This window comes from Bos mutus, chromosome 8 (assembly GCF_027580195.1).
Source record: "Bos mutus isolate GX-2022 chromosome 8, NWIPB_WYAK_1.1, whole genome shotgun sequence".
Lineage (NCBI taxonomy): Eukaryota > Metazoa > Chordata > Mammalia > Artiodactyla > Bovidae > Bos > Bos mutus.
The window spans coordinates 3153578-3174933 of NC_091624.1; the positions used below are offsets into that span (position 1 = coordinate 3153578).

General features: G+C 53.2%; 1 protein-coding gene across 9 annotated transcripts in view; it reads left to right on the forward strand.

The window, feature by feature from the left end:
* CDK5RAP2 (CDK5 regulatory subunit associated protein 2) overlaps window positions 1-19189 on the forward strand; it is a 183465-nt gene extending 164276 nt beyond the window's left edge. For 2 of the 9 annotated variants that reach the window (XM_070375010.1, XM_070375011.1), the window contains exons 32-37: window positions 959-1036; window positions 2079-2344; window positions 4795-4938; window positions 14431-14557; window positions 17864-17910; window positions 18320-19186. In XM_070375010.1, the coding sequence (XP_070231111.1) occupies window positions 959-1036; window positions 2079-2344; window positions 4795-4938; window positions 14431-14557; window positions 17864-17910; window positions 18320-18376 (719 nt within the window). In that variant the 3' untranslated portion in view covers window positions 18377-19186. Of the gene's footprint in view, window positions 1-958; window positions 1037-2078; window positions 2345-4794; window positions 4939-14430; window positions 14558-17863; window positions 17911-18319 lie in introns of all 9 variants that reach the window. The other 7 variants (XM_070375009.1, XM_070375004.1, XM_070375005.1 and 4 more) reach the window with 6 other exon arrangements.
* Window positions 19190-21356: the final 2167 nt, after the last annotated feature.

Genomic DNA, 21356 nt, shown 5'->3' on the forward strand with positions numbered 1-21356 from the left:
GAGATTTGTCCAGGGTCAGCCCTGGGGTGCCCTCCACAGAGACATGTGGGAGCATTCTCCCACCTCCCCCAGTGAAGATGAGAATTATACTGTAGGCAGCAGCGTTTCCTCCTTTGCAAAAGACTTTCCAGGATGGTAGCGAAGAGCCACTGTCTGAAAGTTCTGCTCTAAAGGCTGCTGTTGTTGTAGGAAGTGATCCCTCTTGGGCCAGCTCCCTGGAGCAGACCCCCGGGGCTCCTTGGCCCCCTGATATCAAAGCACACTCTCAGGAGATGCCTGGGTGGGAATGAGCTGAACGGGACCCTGCGAGGCGGGGACACAGTGCTCGCTCCATCCCTGACGCTCCAGGTCATGCCAGGCAGATCCCTTCCCATCTCAGTCCCTTGGCCTCCTCTCCCAGGAAACCTGAACTAGAAGCCACGCTGTCCCTGAGCTCCTGGGAGCTTGGAGGTGCCCCGTAGAACGCGGCTTGGCATCTTTTCCAGCATCTGACTGGTTTTGCCCACTTCCCTTGTTCCAGTGCATCCCCTCCCAGGTCCTACTTGGGGTGACGCTTCCATCCCGTGTGGGTACCACGGCCGCCTCCAGACTCGGGCCGCCAGCCGTTCCTCCTGAAGCCCCTGCTTCACGCCCCCTGAGGTGTCTAAAGGACCCCGGCATTTCTGCCTCCTCGGGTCACCCCCCGACCTGGGCTCCCACCGCCCCTTAGCCCTGACTCCTCGGGGGACGTGGTCTGCTTTCTTGTCTGGACAAAGAGGGTCCTTCCGGGGAGGGGGCCAGGCCTGCTCACTCTGTGTCCCGCAAGGCCTGGCGGGAGAGAGGCCCAGTGAGGACGTGAATGAACGATAGTGCTCGTGTCCAGAACTTGACTATATTTTCCTGCAGTTCTTTCTCTCAAATGCTGATGAGAATGAAACGAGAACTTGATGGCCTGCTTCCCGTATTTTGCCTCGTGCAGATGGTGACAAGTGTCCCGTGGCAACTGACGATTCGTGTGATCTGTTTGATCCCACTCCAGCAACGTCCCCAAGATCAGGTACAGAGCTAAAGTCTGGGTGACTGTGGCACCTTTGGGTTTCTCGGTGGGACTTGTTCAGTTGAGGGCAAGGGGGTCCCTGGTTCCAACTCAGAAGAGTATTTGGCAGGATTTAGGGTTTCGTGTTCTCAGCATTTCTAGCTGGCGATCTCATCCTCCAAGCTGGTTCCTGTGTTCCTAGGTGTTACCAGCCTTAGTGACATCATTGGCTGGGGTCCCTGTTGCCCTGGATTAGAGCGACCACCTTAGCGTGGCTTTTGAGGGCCTGCAGCACCCAGCCCCGGCGGGCCTGCCCAGCCACACCCCTTTGCCCACCTGGTGGCACACAGATGGGTCACCATCCTGCAGGCGGGCCTGCGCTTTCCTCTCACGGGGACTGTGCCTCCTGGCTCCTGCCTTTGCCAGACCAATCTTGCCCGCTTCTCTGCTAGTGAAAATCCTGCCGCTTCAAGACTCCTCCTGAATGCACATGGCTCTGGGAAATGTCTCTCCTGATGGCCCCTGTCAGAATCATCCACCTGTGCTTCTGTTGATGCAAAGGTGGAAAGCGGCAGGCTTCTTCCTCTGTGAAGCATCATTCTTGCTACCCTTGCGCCCCAGCGTAGTCGTTGCTTCTTCCAGGAAGCTGTCTCTGGTCCCCCTTTCTGCGCATAGGCTTGACTGTCCTGTCCTCTGAGATCCGGCTCTCTGATGTCGGGCTCCTACCCCTTCCGCGTGGCGTCTGTTCTCCGATCAGACTCAGACCCCTGAGGCGCAGGCCTGGCCTCGGTTCCTCTGTGTAGACCAGGCTCTTCTGCATTGCAGGGCTCTGATGAGTGCTGGTTGGGTTGAAATGAGGTGACTAATCCCAGAGCTTACTCATTAGGTGGCGCACACACTGGCATCCTGGATCCCAGCCTCTGTCTGTCCTCTCTGGGTGGTGTCAGCTGGCATTTGGACCTGAGGGCTCTTGCCTCCCGGCTGGCTTCATGTCCTTGCACACAGCCCATCGAAGGCAGGTGCTGCTCCTGGGAGATCTCACGTCTCCCCTCTCGTTGTGCAGCTTCAGAGATGCCTCCACTCTCCGGAAATGATGTGGACACCCTCTCCTGCGACAGCGGCAGCTCCGTTGTCAGTGCCTCCTACGTGTCCTCCCTGGTCCCCAGCCACCACCTCTGGGCCAGCAAGAGCGGCCGTCACATGCTGGGCCTGGCCGAGGACTATGATGCCCTGTGTGAGCAGATTGGCCAGGGCCAGATGCTCCTTGCCGAGATGGACCTTCAAATCCGAGAGGCTCCTGGCCCCATCAGTCAGGAGCTGGTAACCAAGGTAACTTCAGCGATGGTGCCGGAGGGAGAGGGACGCACGGGGAAACAGGAGGCGGAGGCAGGAGGCAGAGGCAGGAGGCAAGGGGGCCGTGGGGCCTCTTCCCCTGGGAGGAGGGGCAGGAAAGGCGGCCCTGAGGCTCGGAGGGCAGGTCCGCTCTGCAGGTTGTGCGTTGTTCTGGGGGGCCGCCTACTGAGGGGTGTCCCTGTGCTGCTGCGCTGCCCTGCCCCACGCCGGCCTCTGTCTGTCCAGGCTCGCATCCGTCCCTCTGTCCTTCAGGCCTGTCACGTGTCCGTCTGTTCTTCCCCCCGGTCACCGGTCCGCCCCGCTCCCAGCCTCCACGCTCAGCATGGCTGAGGTCCTGATCCTCACGTGGCGTGGAAGGATCGCACAGTCCCTTGGGACGCTCTTGCTGACACGAGCTGCCCCGCGCCCCCTCTGACGGGTGGCGGCTGCCCTCCCAGCACGTGGCCGGTTAGCAGCCTTCATGATGGGTGGCGTTGTGCCCACTGTACAGACGCCGAGCTGAAGGAACTCGGCGCCTCCAGGGCTGGAACCCCGCTGCATGTCCTCCAGAGCTGGAACCCTGCTGCATGTCCTCCAGGGCGCTCTGGTGTCCTGCCCCGCAGCCGTGTGACACCTCCCGCTCCCCGTACTGTGCAGACTTTCTCACGCCGGGGTCTGCTCCTGCCCGCCCGCCATCTCTGCCCGCTCCCCAGTGCTGCCCCAGCCGGGCGTGGCTGCTTTTCTTCTGCTCCCCAGGGCTGTGCAGACTTTCTCACGCCGGGGTCTGCTCCTGCCCGCCCACCGTCTCTCCTCGCTCCCCAGTTGCTGGCCCAGCCTGGTGCGGCTGCTTTTCCTCCAGCCCTGGCCCCCTGTGCCCTCTGGCTGGGAAGACCACCTACCCCTTCTTCCTGCGGCGTCCTGCCAGAATCCTCATTTTAAAGTCAAGGACCCCTGTGTGCTTGACATAAAGTTTCTCATTGACTTTCTCCAAGACTTGGGATCAAATTTCCTTCCTCCCCCGGACTGGACTCAACCTTCGAGCTTCTGTGGGTCACATTTTCTGATCCTTCTTTTTGGGTTCTCATTGAGGACACTTAAGCCCCCTACTTCATATTAGCTGTTTTGCCTTTTTGTTTTGTTTTACAATATTGTGAAAGCCAGCTTTGCTTTTTTCATCCCATTAATAAGAGTAGGGAGAGCGTGTGTTTGTTCACTCTCATATACCCACTGTGTCACCCGGGGCCTGGCAGGGAGTAGGTGCCTGGTAAATACTCGTTGAATGAATTCGTAAATATAAGTAAGAGTATTGTTCTTTTCTGATTATGATCTTTGTTTTACAGAAACTAGAAACTATAGAGAAACATAAAAGCATCTATAAAAATACCACATAGTGCTCAGTGCTTAGAATTTTCATGTGTGTACTTGTGTCTCATTCATAAAGTCTGTAAAACTGACTCATTACATATGAGTTTTGTATTTGACTTTCAGTTAACATTATATTAACATTTCAATCTTGTTCAGTATTTTCCTAAAAGCTTGACTTTTCGTGGCTGAAAAGTAAGCCAGCGTGGATACAGAGCCGTCTATTTACTCTCTCACCTGTTTGCTGGACATTTAAGCTGTCACAAGCATCCTTGTAACTGGATCTCTGGTGATACCTTAGAACCGTCCGTTAGGGACGGATTTCTAGAAGTAAACTCACGTGCTCCCAGGCCGCGTGGCCTCCTAGCTTCTGTTGGAAGCCACTGCTGAGTTGCTTTCCACAAGTGTGTGTGTCAGTGTCTCCATTTACGAGTGAGGGTGCCTCTGCGCCTGTGTCTTCAGTGAGTATTTTTATTTATAAATGATTTTTTGCCAATTTGATAGCTTAACAGGGTGTGTCATATTGTTTTGTCTTTATCTACTTGTGAAAATGATACTCTTCATTTCTTTCTTTAAAAAAAAATCTATTTTGTACTTTGTCTTCTGGGGTTCACATTCTTCGCTGTCTTGTGCCCTTGAGAAACTCCCCAGTTTGACTTGCTCCTGCCTGCCCGAGGGGTGATGGAGACTTGACGGGGCAAGTCCCACTGGCGGCAGGCGGAGCCGAGGAGCCGGGGATGCAGGGGACAGAAACGACCACGCTGCATTGCTGGCTGTTGAGAGGCTCCGGGGCTGCGGAGCAGGGCGGGGGCCGGCCACGGACCCTCTTGTGGCCGAAATAAACATAGTGCCCTCAGGTGGCCACTGATCATGCTTGTTGATGGGCCTAATATCACCAACAAAGTTCCCTCATAATCTGTAATTCACCAGCTTTAACCGTACATTGATGTCGTCCACGCCAGGCTCTGGCTCAGAGTGTGGAATGCAGGCCCCGTGGTCTGGCGATTCATGCTGCCCGTGAGAGCCAGCTTGTCCGTGATCTTTCTCCAGACTTCACCCAACAGCCTTCACGTTCCCCTATGCAGGGTCCACACGCGGAGCCCCCGAGCAGCTTTGTCACCGGCGTGAGCTCTGCCAGGCGGACGCTGGACGAGGCCGCGGGGTTGCTGGTGCGTTTCTGGAAGGTCTCGCTGCCCACCGACGGCCAGTGCACGCTCCACTGCGAACAGGTGGGTGGCGGCACGCGGACACAGAGGCTCCAGGGGCCGCCGGGCCTGGGCCCCGCCGCCGCCGTGTCCAGCCCAGGGCCGGGCCCGCGGCAGTTGTGCCTCCACCGGGGGAACGTGGAGGGTGGCAGGGAAGCCTCCGTGCTTGTTGAACGACGCGTCAGACGCTGCGCTGGCTGCTGCAGGCCTGTTCTTCCTCGGTCCCTGGTGCCCTGCAAACTCGGCTACAGCCGGGACCCGACCCCGGCCCCACGCTGAGCATGTCTGTTTCGGGAGGAGCCCTATCCACATTCCACACACGAGGAAACTGTGGCTCGGGCAGTGAGGCACGCACTCAAGGATGCAGAGCCTGGTTGGAAGCAGCAGTGTTGAATCCCAAGGACAGGCTTGTATTTGATAAGCTTTTAAGTCCCACGTTGTCCTCATGGACTAGCTCGTTCCGTTCTGTTCAAGATCTCTTTCATTTCTGATGCCTTTTCTCTGGACTGTCTTGATTCCTTTTGATAGCTTTCAGCATCATATTTTAGTGGGCTTTGTAAATCTATTTTAACTACTTAGAAACTAGTTGTGCCTTTTTTTTTATTTTAAGCCAATGAAAATCATTTATTACAAAGCCACTGAAATTTCCCTTAAAAGCTAGACTTGGCAGTAACTTGAACGTGACTGAATTAAGAACAGTTGCTCCCACCCCATCCTCATTTGCATCTGCCCTGGCACAGCTCAGGAGTCAGGCAGAGCAGATGCCGTCCCTGGGTTTGTGTGTGTGAGTTCAGTTCGGTTCAGTCGCTCAGTTGTGTCCCACTCTTTGCGACCCCATGAACCGCAGCATGCCAGGACTGCCTGTCCATCACCAACGCCCAGAGTTTACCCAAACCCATGTCCATCGAGTCGGTGATGCCATCCAACCATCTCATCCTCTGTCGTCCCCGTCTTGTCAATCTTTCCCAGCATCAGGGTCTTTTCAAATGAGTCAGTTCTTCACATCAGGCGGCCAAAGTATTGAAGCTTCAGCTTCATCATCAGTCCTTCCAATGAACACCCAGGACTGATCTCCTTCAGAATGGACTGGTTGGATCTCCTCGCAGTCCAAGGGACTCTCAAGAGTCTTCTTTTAACATCACAGTTCAAAAGCATCCATTCTTCGGCATTCAGCTTTCTTTACGGTCCAACTCTCACATCCATACATGACCACTGGAAAAACCATAGCCCTAACTAGACGGACCTTTGTTGGCGAAGTAATGTCTCTGCTTTTTAATATGCTGTCTAGGTTGGTCATAACTTTCCTTCCAAGGAGGAAGCGTCTTTTAATTTCATGGCTGCAGTCACCACCTGCAGTGATTTTTGAGCCCAAGAAAATAAAATCAGCCACTGTTTCCCCATCTATTTCCCATGAAGTGATGGGACCGGATGCCATGATCTTTGTTTTCTGAATGTTGAGCTTTAAGCCAACTTTTTCACTCTCCTCTTTCACTTTCATCAAGAGGCTCTTTAGTTCTCTTCACTTTCTGCCATAAGGGTGGTGTCATCTGCATATCTGAGGTTGTTGATGTTTCTCCCGGCAATCTTAATTCCAGCTTGTGCTTCCTCCAGTCCAGCGTTTCTCATGATGTACTCTGCATATAAGTTAAATAAACAGGGTGACAGTATACAGCCTTGACGTGCTCCTTTTCCTATTTGAAACCAGTCTGTTGTTCCATGTCCAGTTCTAACTGTTGCTTCCTGACCTGCATACAGATTTCTCAAGAGGCAGGTCAGGTGGTCTGGTATTCCTATCTCTTTCAGAATTTTCCAGTCTATTGTGATCCACACAGTCAAAGGCTTTGGCATAGTCAATAAAGCAGAAATAGATGTTTTTCTGGAACTCTCTTGCTTTTTCGATGATCCAGCGGATGTTGGCAATTTGATCTCTGGTTCCTCTTCCTTTTCTAAAACCAGCTTGAACATCTGGAAGTTTATGGTTCATGTGTTGCGGAAGCCTGGCTTGGAGAATTTTGAGCATTACTTTAGTAGCGTGTGAGATGAGTGCAATTGTGCGGTAGTTTGAGCATTCTTTGGCATTGCCTTTCTTTGGGATTGGAATGAAAACTGACCTTTTCCAGTCCTGTGGCCACTGCTGAGTTTTCCAAATTTGCTGGCATATTGAGTGCAGCACTTTCACAGCATCATCTTTCAGGATTTGAAATAGCTCAACTGGAATTCTGTCACCTCCACTAGCTTTGTTCATAGTGATGCTTTCTAAGGCCCACTTGACTTCACATTCCAGGATGTCTGGCTCTAGGTGCGTGATCACACCATCGTGATTATCTTGGTCGTGAACATCTTTTTTGTATAGTTCTTCTGTGTATTCTTGCCACCTGTTCTTCATATCTTCTGCTTCTGTTAGGTCCCTACCATTTCTGTCCTTTATCGAGCCCATCTTTGCGTGAAGTGTTCCCTTGGTATCTCTGATCATCTTGAAGAGATCCCTAGTCTTTCTCATTCTATTGTTTTCCTCTATTTCTTTGCACTGATCACTGAGGAAGGCTTTCTTATCTCTCCTTGCTGTTCTTTGTAATTCTGCATTCAAATAGGTATATCTTTCCTTTTCTCCTTTGCTTTTCGCTTCTCTTCTTTTCACAGCTATTTTTAAGGCCTCCTCAGACAGCCATTTTGCTTTTTTGCATGTCTTTTTCTTGGGGATGATCTTGCTCCCTGCCTCCTGTACAATGTCACGAACCTCCATCCATGGTTCATCAGGTACTCTGTCTATCAGATCTGGGCCCTTAAATCTATTTGTCACTTCCACTGTATAAGAAATTTGATTTAGATCATACCTGAATTATCTAGTGGTTTTCCCCACTTTCTTCAATTTAAGTCTGAATTTGGCAATAAGGAGCTCATGATCTGAGTCGCAGTCAGGTCCTGGTCTTGTTTTTGCTGACTGTATAGAGCTTCTCCATCTTTGGTGCAAAGAATCCATGTGATTTCAGTGTGTGTGAGTACCATGTCATATTAGGTCCAGGCAAGTACTGACTCCGGTAATCAAAGAAGCCTCCCTGGAAGAAGCGGCCTGTCAGTTAAGGGAGAGTTCAAGCTGTCATCTTGGTAGTCTGAGAGATACTCCCTCCTTTATGTAACCTGTAAGTTTTTGGCCCAAGTCCAGCAGGAAGGCAGAAGGGAAACGTGCATTCCACATCGTCACCTATCTAGTTACCTTCTAACAGCCCTCAGAGCTCGCAGCCGTGCCAGGGAAGTAGCAGTGAAGCAGCTCTTGGCTCGGAAGGTTCTGCTGGGCCTGTCCTTGGGCGTCCCTCCTGGGATCCTGGGCAGGAACCTCCGTCATCACGCGAGGAAGTCTGTGTGTGGAGTGGAGGTGCCTGTTGGAGGGGACCCCCGCCGAGCTCCAGCTCCACACTGGCCTCGCCTTTCCTCATGACCCTCCGAGCTTGTTCCATCTCAGGCCCAGAAAACAGAAGTGCTCCCTCCCTCCAGCTGGCTTTTTCTCACCTTAAGGCAATGGCACCCCACTCCAGTACTCTTGCCTGGAAAATCCCATGGACGGAGGAGCCTGGTGGGCTGTAGTCCATGGGGTCACTAAGAGTTGGACACGACTGAGCGACTTCACTTTCACTTTTCACTTTCCCGCATTGGAGAAGGAAATGGCAACCCACTCCAGTGTTCTTGCCTGGAGAATCCCAGGGACGGGGGAGCCTGGTGGGCTGCCGTCTCTGGGGTCGCACAGAGTCGGACACGACTGAAGCGGCTTAGCAGTAGCAGGTCTCAGCTTAAATGTTACTTCAAGGTCAGAGAGGCTTCCGATCAGTTCGTCACAGCACCCTCTTCAGTTTCATGCTAACCTTTACCGTGCGTCACACTTACACACTTGTTTAATGTCTGTGTCTCTGTTTTCCATGAGGGGCCATGTCTATTTTGTTCATGTTTTTGAATGAATGAATAATTTCCTCTCATCCTTCTAAACCAGTGCTTGCTCATGTGATTTTTAAAGCACGTGTCTAAGCTAAATATTTCACCCTTGATATAGCGTTTTTGTCCTCAGTAGAGTAACGTCTGTTAAATAGATGGATGCACTTCTTGTTTCTCTTCCGAGTGTGTGTGTATCCGCGTGTATAAACACAGATTGTGGGCACATTGATCTCCCCCACTATAGTGCAAATTAGTCTAGGGACTGGTCAGTGCTTGTGAGGGTTTGCACCTTATTTCCGAGGTTTCTCAGGTAACTGATTATGCTTACTTTAGCATCACAGAATTTTAGAGCCAGGAAGAGGCCCTCGGAGACACTCCGAGATGGCTGCTGGCGCACACAGACCCCCGTGTGGTGCTGAGCCGCCTCCAGCCGCTTTTCCGTCCCTGCCTGGGTTTCGTGCGGCGCCTATTTCTTGGTGTGAAATCCGTGTGAAGCAGGTTCCAGGTTCCCATCAGCTGCTCCAGTGGTTTTTTTTTTACTACCTGGTGTTTTCTCTGAGTGTCATTAAATTGCCTTTCGCGTCTCCAACAGTCCCTAAGACTGCTCTGGAAAGTGTATATCACATGTATAAGTTTATCTAAGAAAGTTGTGAGGAGAGATACAAATATGTACACATATTTGTTTATAAAAATATTTATAGGGTGGGAGGAATTGAGAGAGTAGCATTGAAACATTTACATCACCATATGTAAACAGATAGCTAGTGAGAAGTTGCTTTGTGACAGGAGCTCAGCCTGGTGCTCTGTGACAGCCTGGTGGGGTGGGGTGGCGGGGGTGCAGAGAAGGAGGGGACATATGTATACTTACGGCTGAGTCACATTTTTGTATGGCAGAAGCCAACACAATATTATAAGGTAATTATCTCCCAATTGAAAATAATTTTTTTTTAAAACGTAGAAAATAAAAGACTGTTCACTCTGATCAACTGAATTGTCCAGGGGAATAGCTACCCAGACCGTCTAGTTCCAGACTTAATTTATGCTTTCAGACCCAGCAGGAAAATCACTCTCATTCTTAAAGTTTGATAAGAGATGCTGAAAAATAAAGCATAATTTGTATGGACTAAAAAAATGTTTTTAAGAGAAAGGATAAACAGGAATAGAAGAGTTTACATATGGGGGTGGGAAGGAAGAGGATGGAGGAACAAGGATAGAAGGTAGATTTCTCTGAATTGATCTTGTTTCATAAATTTGACTTTGAAACTCTATAAAATGCTTTATGTAATTGTAAATAAAAATTAAAATGGGGGGGAAAGCAATTTTAAAATATTCAAGATAAAACAAACCAACTTTCCTGTACATAATTGAAGGCATAACCACTCAAAGAGGAAACATTTCGCAAATTCCCTGCTGGTCCAGTGGTTCGCACTTGGAACTTCCACTTCAAGGGGCACAAATTCGATCCCTGGTCAGGGAACTAGGATCCTAGAGGCCACATGGCCAAACAGCGGTAACATTTCAGTGACAAACACAGTGATTTGATTGTATTTTCTTAGTGGAAATACTGAAAGAGCAGGAACGAACTGTCAAAAAATGTAAACTGTTTTTAGTAAATATATTGTTAATATTTGTATTGATGTTTTGAAATTACTATATTTTATCATAGGATAAAACAAATAACTTTTGTTGAAATTTTTACTATCAGGGAAGAGAAATGCATATATGTGAACTCCTGATGTATTTTCTATTTTAAAAATTTAGTAGTTTTCTTTACTTTTAAAAGACTCTGAAAATGTCCAAGCCAGTACCAGGGAGCACCCCTGGCGCCAAACTGGTTTCTAAGTACCTTTTATTTTCCTAAAGGCAGTTAGAACTCCTTGGTGCAATGGCTTGATTCCAGGTCTGGGGCAGGATTTGTACACCATGAGCTTAGACCCTCTTTTCATCCTAAGAAAAAAGGGAGAGGAGAGAGAGTGAAAGTTGCAGATGTTGCAGCGGTTCTCAGATCACGTGCCTCCAACACTATCTGGACCCTGGTCAGAAAGGCAGATTTTCAGGCCTCGCCCAAGACCCACGGAATCATGAAGTCTGGGGGTGGCCCCAGTGATCTGTCTTTACGAGGCTTCTTGGTAACTCTGAGACCCACTGGATTAAAAGAAACTGGAGACATAACAGTCAGATACAAAACATGAAGTTTATTTGGATGCTGAATCAAGTCAGTTGTTTTAAAACAATAATAAAAATTGTGATGCAATCAGGAACGTATCTACCAACATCTGTTCGGTGATACTAAGCAGTCATGCTCATTGTTTTAGATGTGATAATGACATTGTGGTTTTTTAAAAAGAATCTTTTTCTTCTAGAGCTGTATACTGAAATATTTTGGGGTGAAACATGATTGGGTTCTAGGATTGAGTTTTTAAAAATAATTTTAGACTGAGGATGGGCAGGGGTGTAGATGAAACGAGTCTGGCCGTTAGTTGATAGCTGTAGCTGCTGCAGCTGGATGGGTATCTAGTGGTTCATTCTCCTGTTCTTTCTACTTCTGTAAATGTTTTGAGATTTTTCATTTTAAAAAAGAATAACAACCAACTGGGAAAAAAAAAACAAAACAGTTAGAGAAGTCAGGCAGCACACTCGTTAAGTCTCAGCTCTGATCTCAGCGCTGTGGCCCCGAGAAGAGTGGCTCTGTTGGCGTCCTGCTGGGGGTCAGGGACTCTGCTGTACAGTAGCATCTCGTCTTACCCCTTCCAGGAGCCTCCAGAGGGTTAAGGATTATTAGTCCTGTTTTTCAGAAGGAAGAACTGAAGGGAATCCCTGGTGGTCAGTGGTAAAGAATCCGCATGCAATGCAGGACATGCAGGTTCGATCCCTGGGTTGGGAAGATCCCCTGGAGGAGATGGCAGCCCGCTCCAGTGTTCTTGCCTGGAAAATCCTCTGGACAGAGGAACCTGGTGGGCCACAGTCCATGAGGTTGCAAGAGTCGATCACGACTGAGCGACTAAATCACCATGAGAACTGAAACTCACTTGCTCCATCATCTTAGCATCTGGAAGCAATGGAGCTCTGGAGCCCTGCTGTCTTCACCCTGGCATCTTCATCCTGTGAAAATGAAGATTTTTAGTTCAGAGAGACAGCAGACACTTGTATATAATGCCTTGTCTTCAGTGCTGGATAGAATTCAGGGTGTTCAGGGTGTTTTGAGAGTGCAGGTGAACCCACCGCTTGGCATATGCTCTCACAGCACCTACTTTGAGCCAGTCGCTGGGGAGTCAGAGGGAGGAATTGAGTTCTGCCCTCAGGGAGCTTATAGTGTAGGTGGGGAAGCGAACAAGTAATGACCTGTTACAATCCGCCGTGAAGTGGGAAATGTTAGGGAAAGCCCTGGACACGATGGGCACCCAGAGGAGCAGTAAGCAGCTGAGGCTGTGGTGGGGAAGCTTCTCAAGAGGGCTTCCTGGAGAAGATGCTGTCTGAGCTGACTTGAGAAGGAGAGGTAAGGTTGGGCAGGCAAGTAACCGTCCTCCCTGTCTTCAGGGAGCCTCTCCTCTGAGTCTCTGCCCTCTGCCGTGTGACAGGAGGGTCACGCATCATCCCTGTTTACAGATGTGGACCCAGGGCTCCGAGTGAAGAGTGACCTTATCCCTGAATGTGTGGCCTGTGAAGCCGCGGCCAGAGCAGAAGTCTCCGGGCTCTCAGCTTGAGGAGGAATCAAAGAAAACCTCGTGTTTTAATTAGGATCTGTTTTGGAAGCACTGTCGAAGTCCTTGTAGCTGACACGATTGGTTAATCTTAAAAGTAGGTTAAAGCAGGGAATCAAAAAATGATACATACCTTAAACATCTCAGTTTAACTTAAAAACAGTGCAATGTACATTCATTTGCCATTCTTTTGATGTCGGGCCAGGGCCTCTTCTTTGAATATGGGTCTGCTGATTGAAGTTCCCCGTCTCCTTTCTTTCATAAACTACATCCATAATGTATGTCTGTCACTTCCAATTTCTGTTTCTTGAAGATGAAGAAAAAACTTAGGTACTTGGAAGCAATTTGAATGTAGAATTCTTCTAGACTGTGTTCCTCCCACATCTTTTAGAGTTGACTCACCCACAGCTAATTTGGCAGCAATGTGGGTTTTTTTAGTGACTTGCCTTTATCAGGTCTTCTCTGAAACATATGCAGGTTTTCTTTCAACCGGTTCTGTCTTTTCATACACATATTTCATAAGTTTACTTAAAAATTAAATCACATAACTGATTATAAGAGCCTAAAAAAGTTTGGGGACAAACTAAAGCGGTTCTCCGTAAGTCGGCAGCAGAGGTGTCTCAGTGGCGCACAGGGTGGCCGGTGCCAGGCAGCCTACAGTCCTGGTGTTTCATGAGGAAGCGAGTGCGCGTCACCCCACGCACCAGTTCCGTGGAGGCTAGGCAGGAGGGCTGCTGCGTGCGTCGTGCTAAGCCTCTTAAGTCGTGTCCGACTCTCTGCGACCCCTTGGACTGTAGCCCGCCAGGCCCCTCTGTCCGTGGGATTCTCCAGGCAAGAATACTGGAGTGGCTTGCCTTGCCTGCCTCCAGAGGATCTTCCCGACCCAGGGCTCGAACCCTGGTCTCGTCACGTCTCCCGCATTGCAGGCGGGTTCTTTACCTCTGGTGCCATCAGGGAGGCCCGAGAGAGTCACCACGGGCTGCATATTCCACTTTAGGGGCCTGGGGGCTGTGGGCTTGTCACCGTCTACTCGCTCCCCGTCTCTGAAAAAATCAAAGCAGGCTCTCCGAACAGATCATACCCCCCCTAATAGTATCTTTATATCCTCTTTGTAAGATGTAAGCATTAAAAATAAACCAGCATTATAGTTTTGGGGGGGAAAAACTCAATTCTGATAAATTAAAAAAACGAAAAACAAAATATTCCAAATCCCATCTCTCAGCAATGGAACACTGTAAACATTTTCACGATGTCTCTGTTGTCAGATGGTTTAGACGTCTTGATATACACGCCTATGGATAGAGATATATGCGTTCAATTTTGTGAAACCGGCGTGCCCTGGCACACAGGAGCTGTTCTGGGCTCTTCTGTCACTAATTACCATCATCTCTCAATGTCAGTAAATGAAGTCCTACAACATCATTTCTAATAGCTGCGAAATTGCTCCATTGTATATAAGTGCCATAATTAAGTTACCTAAATCCCTATCGAAACAAACCAGGTTGTTTATTTCGTCCTGCCCTGAACAGTGCTGAGGTGAACATCCTGGAGCCAAGGCATCTGCTTGGGGCTGCACTGCCCCTCCTTGGGGGTGTATGTCCAAGCGTAGACTCACTGGTCAGAGGGTTAAGTGCATCCTAACATCTGCTATGTCTCGGGGGCCTGGGTGCACCCTGGGGTGCCCCGGCTTGCAGCTCCGCCAGCGGTCCTGAGGCCGCTGTGCCTGCACGCTTGCCTCCATCTGGCCAGCAGCACGTGGCTTCTAGCTTTTACTCAGATACCTTTGTTTGGAAGGTTGAGTGCTTTTTATATGGTTTTGCAATTCTTCCTATATGATCTGACGTTTCTATTCTTTGTTCTTTTTTTTTTTTCTAAATCCCCTTCTCTTTAGATGGGAGAACTGAAGGCAGAGATCAGCAAACTCCACAAAAAACTGTTTGAACAAGAAAAGAAGTTGCATAACACCCTGAAGCTGTTGCAACTGAGCAAGAACCAGGAGAAGGTCATCTTTGACCAGTGTGAGTGGCGGTGGGGTGGCTGCCATGTCTGGGCCCTACCTCTGGGCGGACTAAACCCGGCCCTGGGTTGTCCTGACGCCTCCTTCATTTGGGTTTCCTTGCATCTTTCACCCGGGGTCCTCCGAGAGCCTCTGGATGGCACAGCCCCCGCTGGACCGTGGGCTGGTGGCCTGTCAACATCCTTAACTTACAAGGGGCCTTGTGGGCCAGACCCAGGCAGAAGCATCAACGACCACAGGGTCCCTCGTGTGTTAGGTCCCCGTGGCTGAGCACAGAACGGCTGGGAGGTGGGGAGGCCCCTTTGGGGGCTGTACAGGGCCGTGGAGGGGCGAGGGTGGTGTTGAAAGCTAGTAGGGAGGTAGCCCTGGCAGACTGGCGGATGTCTGTGGGGCTCTGGCCTAGGAGATCAAGTCCCTTGTAGAGAAGAGGGGCACTGGGAGGGGGTCTGCGTGGGGGCAGTGCCACCGAGGCTGTGTCTGCGGTGGCGGCGGGCCGTTTGGCTGGGTCAGGTGCCTGCAGCCGGAGGAAGAGGGAGCGCGCTTTGTGCAGCCCTGAGTCCAGGGAACACTGGGGTTCACAGCCAGCAGAGCCCTGTGGCTGTTGCCCCAGGCAGTCCCAGGCACAGGAAGTGAACCCTGCCTCCAGGAGAGCAGGTTCCGGAAGTGGGTTCAGATGGCTGAGTCACTGTGGCGGACCCAGGGCCCAGAACCCAGCGCCGAGGCCTGGGTCGGGGAGCCGTAGCTCAGATCGCCCCTTTCCTGCAAGACCGGGAATAAATGACTTTAGCTCTCCAAGCTGTAGAGTCCTCACCTCTAACCGGAGACGGTAATTCCAGGGGACTCAGACTGGCTGGATGGGCCTGGGTTCTCATCACAACTTCATAAAGAAGTGCCCCTGTTTTCTCACCTGTAAGGGATGGGAGTGATGTCTCAGCTCTCTTGTACGTCTTCCTGGGACAGAAATGCTCCATCAGTGTTAGTTCTTTGGCTCCTTTATTCCACGAGGTCAGACTGAGCTCTGTGCATGGAGGTGGTGGCAAACCAGTAACCTCCGATGTGTCGTAGCATCTCCCCTGCTAGGACGGCGTCACCATCTCCGTATTTCTCCCCATGGCCCGACCCAGAGTCCGTCTCAGCTGCGGGGAGGGCCTGCCCAAGGTTGTACAGCGAGCGGGCGGCTTGGCCACGCTTGTGAGTCCCCCCAGGACCCCAGGCCCTCCGGCCTCTCCCAGGGCTGCTCCAGCTCTCAGGGACTAGGTGGAAGCTGGGGAAATGTCCCCACCTCTCCCTAACCCCGCTTGGGTCAAGGTGGACACGCCAGCTCTGCTCAGAATCTGCCGGGAAAGGAGGGGACAGACAGAGTGACTGCGAGAGCCTCCCGTGTGGTCTGGGGCTGCCCACTCCACGTCCCGCCTCTAGTGGGCAGGAGCCTCTCGGGGTGCTGACTGAGGTCGCAGCTGACAGACCGCCTGTCGCCGCTAGACGCCACTGAGGCTGGGGTCTTTGGGGGAAGGGGTCCAGTGCCGTCAGGCAGACCTGGGCTCTAGGCACGCCTCTGCCTGGGGCCAGCCCTTCCCCACTCTGCCCTTCGGGCTTCTCGGCTCAGTGGGGGTTCTTGCTCGGAAGGTGGGCGGTGCTGTTCAGATGCGGGGGCCCCTTCAGACTTGGGCCAGGTGAGACGTGACTCGTTTGATACTTTTAGTGCCACGATACTTACTCTTCTCTGGGTCCCAGGCCCCTTGGCGAATCTCAGGAGAGGTGCTGTCTCTCCCCAGAAAGATGCACACAACTGTGTACACACAGATTTGGACATGGTTTCCGGGGATTTAGGATGCCCGGAAGCATGACCCTGGACCCAAGTTAAGAACTTCTGCCCTGCAGCATGGGGCTGCGGTGGCACAGGTGGCAGCGGGCACCTCTGAGATTCACTGCACCCAGTTAAAAACAAGGCCACAGCATCTGTGCCCGCCCCATGTCACAGAGTATGTGCAGACTCCATTACCTCCAGATGGAAGCTTTTGTGAGGCAAGAAATAAGTATTTTCTCGAGGCCACCGCATGGCACCTCTTCGGAATAAGCCAGCAGGGAGTTGGTCTCAGCCTCACTGGCCAAGGACCCAGTCCAGAAGACTGTGTGTCCTCCCCTGGCGTAGACGTAGTCCCTGGCCATCTCAGAGGCCCGTTGAGGGCGTGTCCTGATCCAGCCCGACTCCGTCAGCGGTGGCCTTCCCCCTTCTCCTGGCATCTGGGGGACAGATGGGCTGCGGGGAGAAGCTGTCTTCCTTTACAGCTGTGCCCCGAGGTGGGCCCTCCACCTGCCCATGGGTTCCCACGTGCTGGGCCTCTGCCCACAGCCATGGAGCCCAGGGAGCTGCAAGGTGGTCCCGCCCCAGCCACTTCTCCAGGTGGAGCATGCTGCCCGCACAGGGAGCTGCCCCGTGTCCGTCCGTCCGTCTTCCCTGTGGTCAGGCGCCCACCCCGGGACTGCACTGCCCTCCCGCCTGGCCCTGGCCTGCACACCTGCGTTTGCTTGGAGCGGGCACTCCCCATTCCCAGAGTGGCTTTTCCGGGGGATGAGGGCTCCAAGACGGGCACAGGCCTCTTCCCTCCCCGCACCGCGGCCCAGCCCGCAGAGGTGGGCTCGGGGGTCCCCCTGGCCCTGCCGGGCCTCAGTTTCATCTGCAACGTGGTGTCACATGCCCTGCCTTCTGGCATCACAGAGCTGGTGGCTTAGACTTGAGGAGGGGTCTCTGGCCCACCCTCTCTGACAGGTCACTTGGTCCTGGGTGTGTGATGAGGTAGACACCTCTGGGTCTGGATGCTGCAGGACTGTCCACAGGCCTGAGCCTCTTGCAGCTGGAGGCCTCCTCCCTGCCCTTGGCTGGTACGCCGTCTTGCAGGGCATCCGTGTCTGATCGCCCCGTTCTCTCCTCGAGGCCTCCTCCCTGCCCTTGGCTGGTATGCCGTCTCGCGGGGCATCCGTGTCTGATCGCCCCGTTCTCTCCTCGAGGCCTCCTCCCTGCCCTGGCTGGTGCGCCGTCTCGCGGGGCATCCGTGTCTGATCACCCTGTTCTTTCCTCGAGGCCTCCTCCCTGCCCTGGCTGGTGCGCTGTCTCGCGGGGCATCCGTGTCTAATTGCCCCGTTCTCTCCTCGAGGCCTCCTCCCTGCCCTGGCTGGTGCGCCGTCTCGCGGGGCATCCGTGTCTGATCGCCCCGTTCTCTCCTCGAGGCCTCCTCCCTGCCCTGGCTGGTGCGCCGTCTCGCGGGGCATCCGTGTCTGATCGCCCCGTTCTCTCCTCTCTCCTCAGTGGTCGTGACACACAAGGTCCTTCGGAAGGCCAGAGGGAACCTGGAGGTAATGTCGCTTTGAGGCCGTCGTGCGGAGGACGGGGCGTGGGGTGGGGCTGGCAGTGGCTTCCATGTCAAAGATGAAGGTGGACCGGTCACCTGTTCTCCGCCAGCTGTGTTTTTCTGCCAGCAGTGCATGGAAAGTTTCGTTTTATCGTGCCTCGTTTTTGATGGTGGCTCTAGTTATTGGTGTGTTGTTTTTTAACCGGTGAGAAACGCAGCACACGGTGCCTGACACATAGTGGGCATTTGATAAATGTTTCATTATCATCTGGTTCTATAAATATTTACTGATCAAACAGCATGTCTTTGAAAGTAGTTTCAGAACTACTCACCTTTAACCCTGTCAGGGATCATACTCCAGAAACCCTCCATGTGACCTAAAATTCTCATTTTTTCCCCCTCCCTTCTCCTAGCTCAGGCCCGGGAGTGCCCACCCTGGAACGTCCAGTCCCAGCCGACCAGGCTCCTGAGGAGAACTTTGAGCCAATAAAGCTTGGGGTTCCCGCTGAGCTCGTCCTGCCTGTCTGTCATGGGTGGGGCTCCTGCTTTGGAGGGGAGAGGGGCTGTCTGGTCTCTTCCGATGCCCACCCACCATCTATCTCCTTTCCTCGCTGGTGTCCAGCGGTCCTTCAGAAACCCACCCCCACCCTGGGCCTGCAGAGCGACACTCCATTGCTCAGTCCAACGCTCACCCCGAGGCCTCTGTGGGGGTGGGGACTCTGGGGTGGTCCAGGCTGCTCGTGTGGCCGCAGGACAGCCGAGCGACCGGCCCAGGTCCTCTGCGCCCTCCTGTCCTTCCAGACCCCGAACTGGGCCTTCCACCGCTACCCCGTCAGCTCCTGAGACGACGGTGGTGGAGGCGACGGGATGGCATCCGCTGGAGGCCTGGGGCTCAGGGAGGCAGAAGCCTGGGCTACAAGTAGGCCTGGGCCCCACCTCTGCTTCTCACCAAGGGATGGGCAGGTCGGTGGTCAGGAAGGACCGTCTCTGCTTGGCTTCCTGTCATCTGAGCACTCATCTTAAGAAATACTTGCACACACGTACCTGAGTCCATCCCAGTGCGGGAAAAGTGAGATTTAGTCGTAATGTGGCAGCTCCTTTTTCTAGAAGTCTCACAGCCGAGTTCCTCAAAGGAAGCTCCAAACAGCCCACAGGAGGGCTCGGCACCACAGTGTGGAGGGAAAAGGAGTCTTGGTTCTAGACCTGAGTGGTACGCTTTTGTCCTCAGTCAATACACCTGTAAAATGGGAATTGCCCTTCTTTAGCCCAGACCCGGTCACGCAGGTGATTCTGTGCCGTTTGGAAGTCACTAAACAGCGAGAGCCTTTCCAAAAACCAGTGTGTCTCAGTGGTGGTTCTCAAGCAAGTTACGGAAGCCCTGCTTTAAGGTTCCGTGGTGACGTGCACAAAAGCGGGCGTGTTGGTGGGGATGGGGGCGGGGGCGGGGATGGGAGTGTTGGTGGGGGTCCAGGGGGCAGGGAGGCGGGTGGGGACGGGGATGGGCGTGTTGGTGGGGATGGGGGCGGGGATGCGGGTGGAGGTGGGAATGGGGGCGGGGGCAGGGGCGGGCGTGTGGTACAGTGGTCAGGACTCGGGCTAGCCTCGGATTCAGATAGAAACACAGGGCAACAGTCAGTGCCTGCTTCATGGCTAGTTCTGAGTACGTGGCCTGGCACGTGGATGGTGCTCAGCCTGTGGGAGCTTTCTGGAAAGTCCATGAGTGGAGGTCATGGTCCGTCCCTGACCCTTTGGGTGGCATACACTGGGCGCCTGAGAGCAGGGGCCTCTGGGAGCCCAGGTGGCCATTGGCTTCAGTCGCCCACAGCTTCTCAGGAGCACAGTAATCCAAAGCAGAGCATCTTTGTATCCCCCAGTTGAGAATCGTGTGAAATATTTCCAACCTTGGGCTAATGAAGGCCCGCCCTCCTCTCCGGGGAGGTGGAGGAGCAGCCCCATGAGTTTGGACTGGATTGGGCCAAGAACATCCTTGGCAAATAGGGATGATTTGGACCTCGGGGAAAGCCCCCTTGTCCCTGGCGAGTTCATTTTACCAGCAGCTGGATTCAGGAGGCTGTGAAGCCTTCACAGGAGAGGCGTCTGTTTCCCCGCTCAGGGCAAGGAATCACCACGTGTGGCTGAGGAGCTGCCCCTGAGAGACGCACCTGCAGGGAACAAATACAGAGAGGAGGGGCCGAGACTCCGGCTCTGCCCGCGGGCCCCCAGGCTGGCGCCCACCTGATGAGCAGTGCCACGCTGGGCATCGTCTCTTTCACCTGCACCGCCTGCCCGTTTTACAGGCGAGGAAACGGGTGGGCCATCACCAGAGCAAGTGCTGGAGCCAGAATTTGAGCCTGGGTCTGTCGAGACCTGTTCCCAAAACGGTCCTAGTCTCTGGACTATATCCTGTCTCCCCGAAATGCCAGCTTTTCCAAAAAACTGCAGCTCTCCCCAGCATCAAGGCCCGAGTAGTCTCCTCTCCCTCTGCCCTTTCCAAGAAGACGTCTCTGGCTGGCCGGAGCTGGGTCTCAGAGACGCACAATTGAATTCCTCGGACCCAGCAGCCCCAAGACCTGCTTGTGAACGGGCTGTGCATGGGAGAAAGAGTGATGTTGTTAATAAGGCCTCTGAACGGTGGGGGCAGGGAACCCTGCCTGGGGGCTCCCGACCCTACCAAATTGCCTCTTCAATCTTAGCCGTATTTTAAACCTTAACTCAAAAATTCGGTTATCCCAATGACTCGTCCCGTTCCCAGAGAATCCCGGGACGCTGCCCTGGGGCCCGGTCATGTCTACCTCTTGCCGCAGATGGGGCCTTCCCAGCTCGCTCTACTGGGTGCCAGGTGGGGTGGGCCTGCCCGGGCCCCAGAGGCCCAGGGTCCTGCTGTGGCCTTCGGGGCTCCTCATAGAACCTGCTGCCGTTCCCTCACCTGCCAGGTGATGGCGGGAAAGGGTAAAGGTTTGTAATGGCCAACTGTGAGGCCCACGGGGACCTTGGCCAGGTCGCTGGGATTTGCCTGTTTCTTCCTCCCTGAAGGCTCTGCCCAGCCGGCAGCATGTGCTGGAGGCGTCCTGGACGCCTTGCGCTCCCCTGCCCTCTGTGACCTGTCCCACCCCCGACCCCAGCCTCTCTCTCCGCGCTGCCTCCCAAGGCCACGCCTCACTTACTTCCAGATGGGCCACCTTGGACTGTTCTCTGTCCCCTGGACCACACGCTGCAGGGGCTCCCCAGCCGGCCTCCCCGTGTGCACCCACACCGGGGCTAGAACAGTCTTTGAGATGTGGAGGCGACCCTGTTATCTTCCCGGTGTGAAACGCGGCAGCTTCCCCTTGTGGCTGGCGTCCCTCGCGGGCCTGGGTGTGCCGAGTCTGCCCTCCTGAACGGCAGCCGCCTGCCTGCTTCTCAGCCCCCACGCTTCAGCTTCACAGGGCTCCCCTCTCAGCCACAGGATCT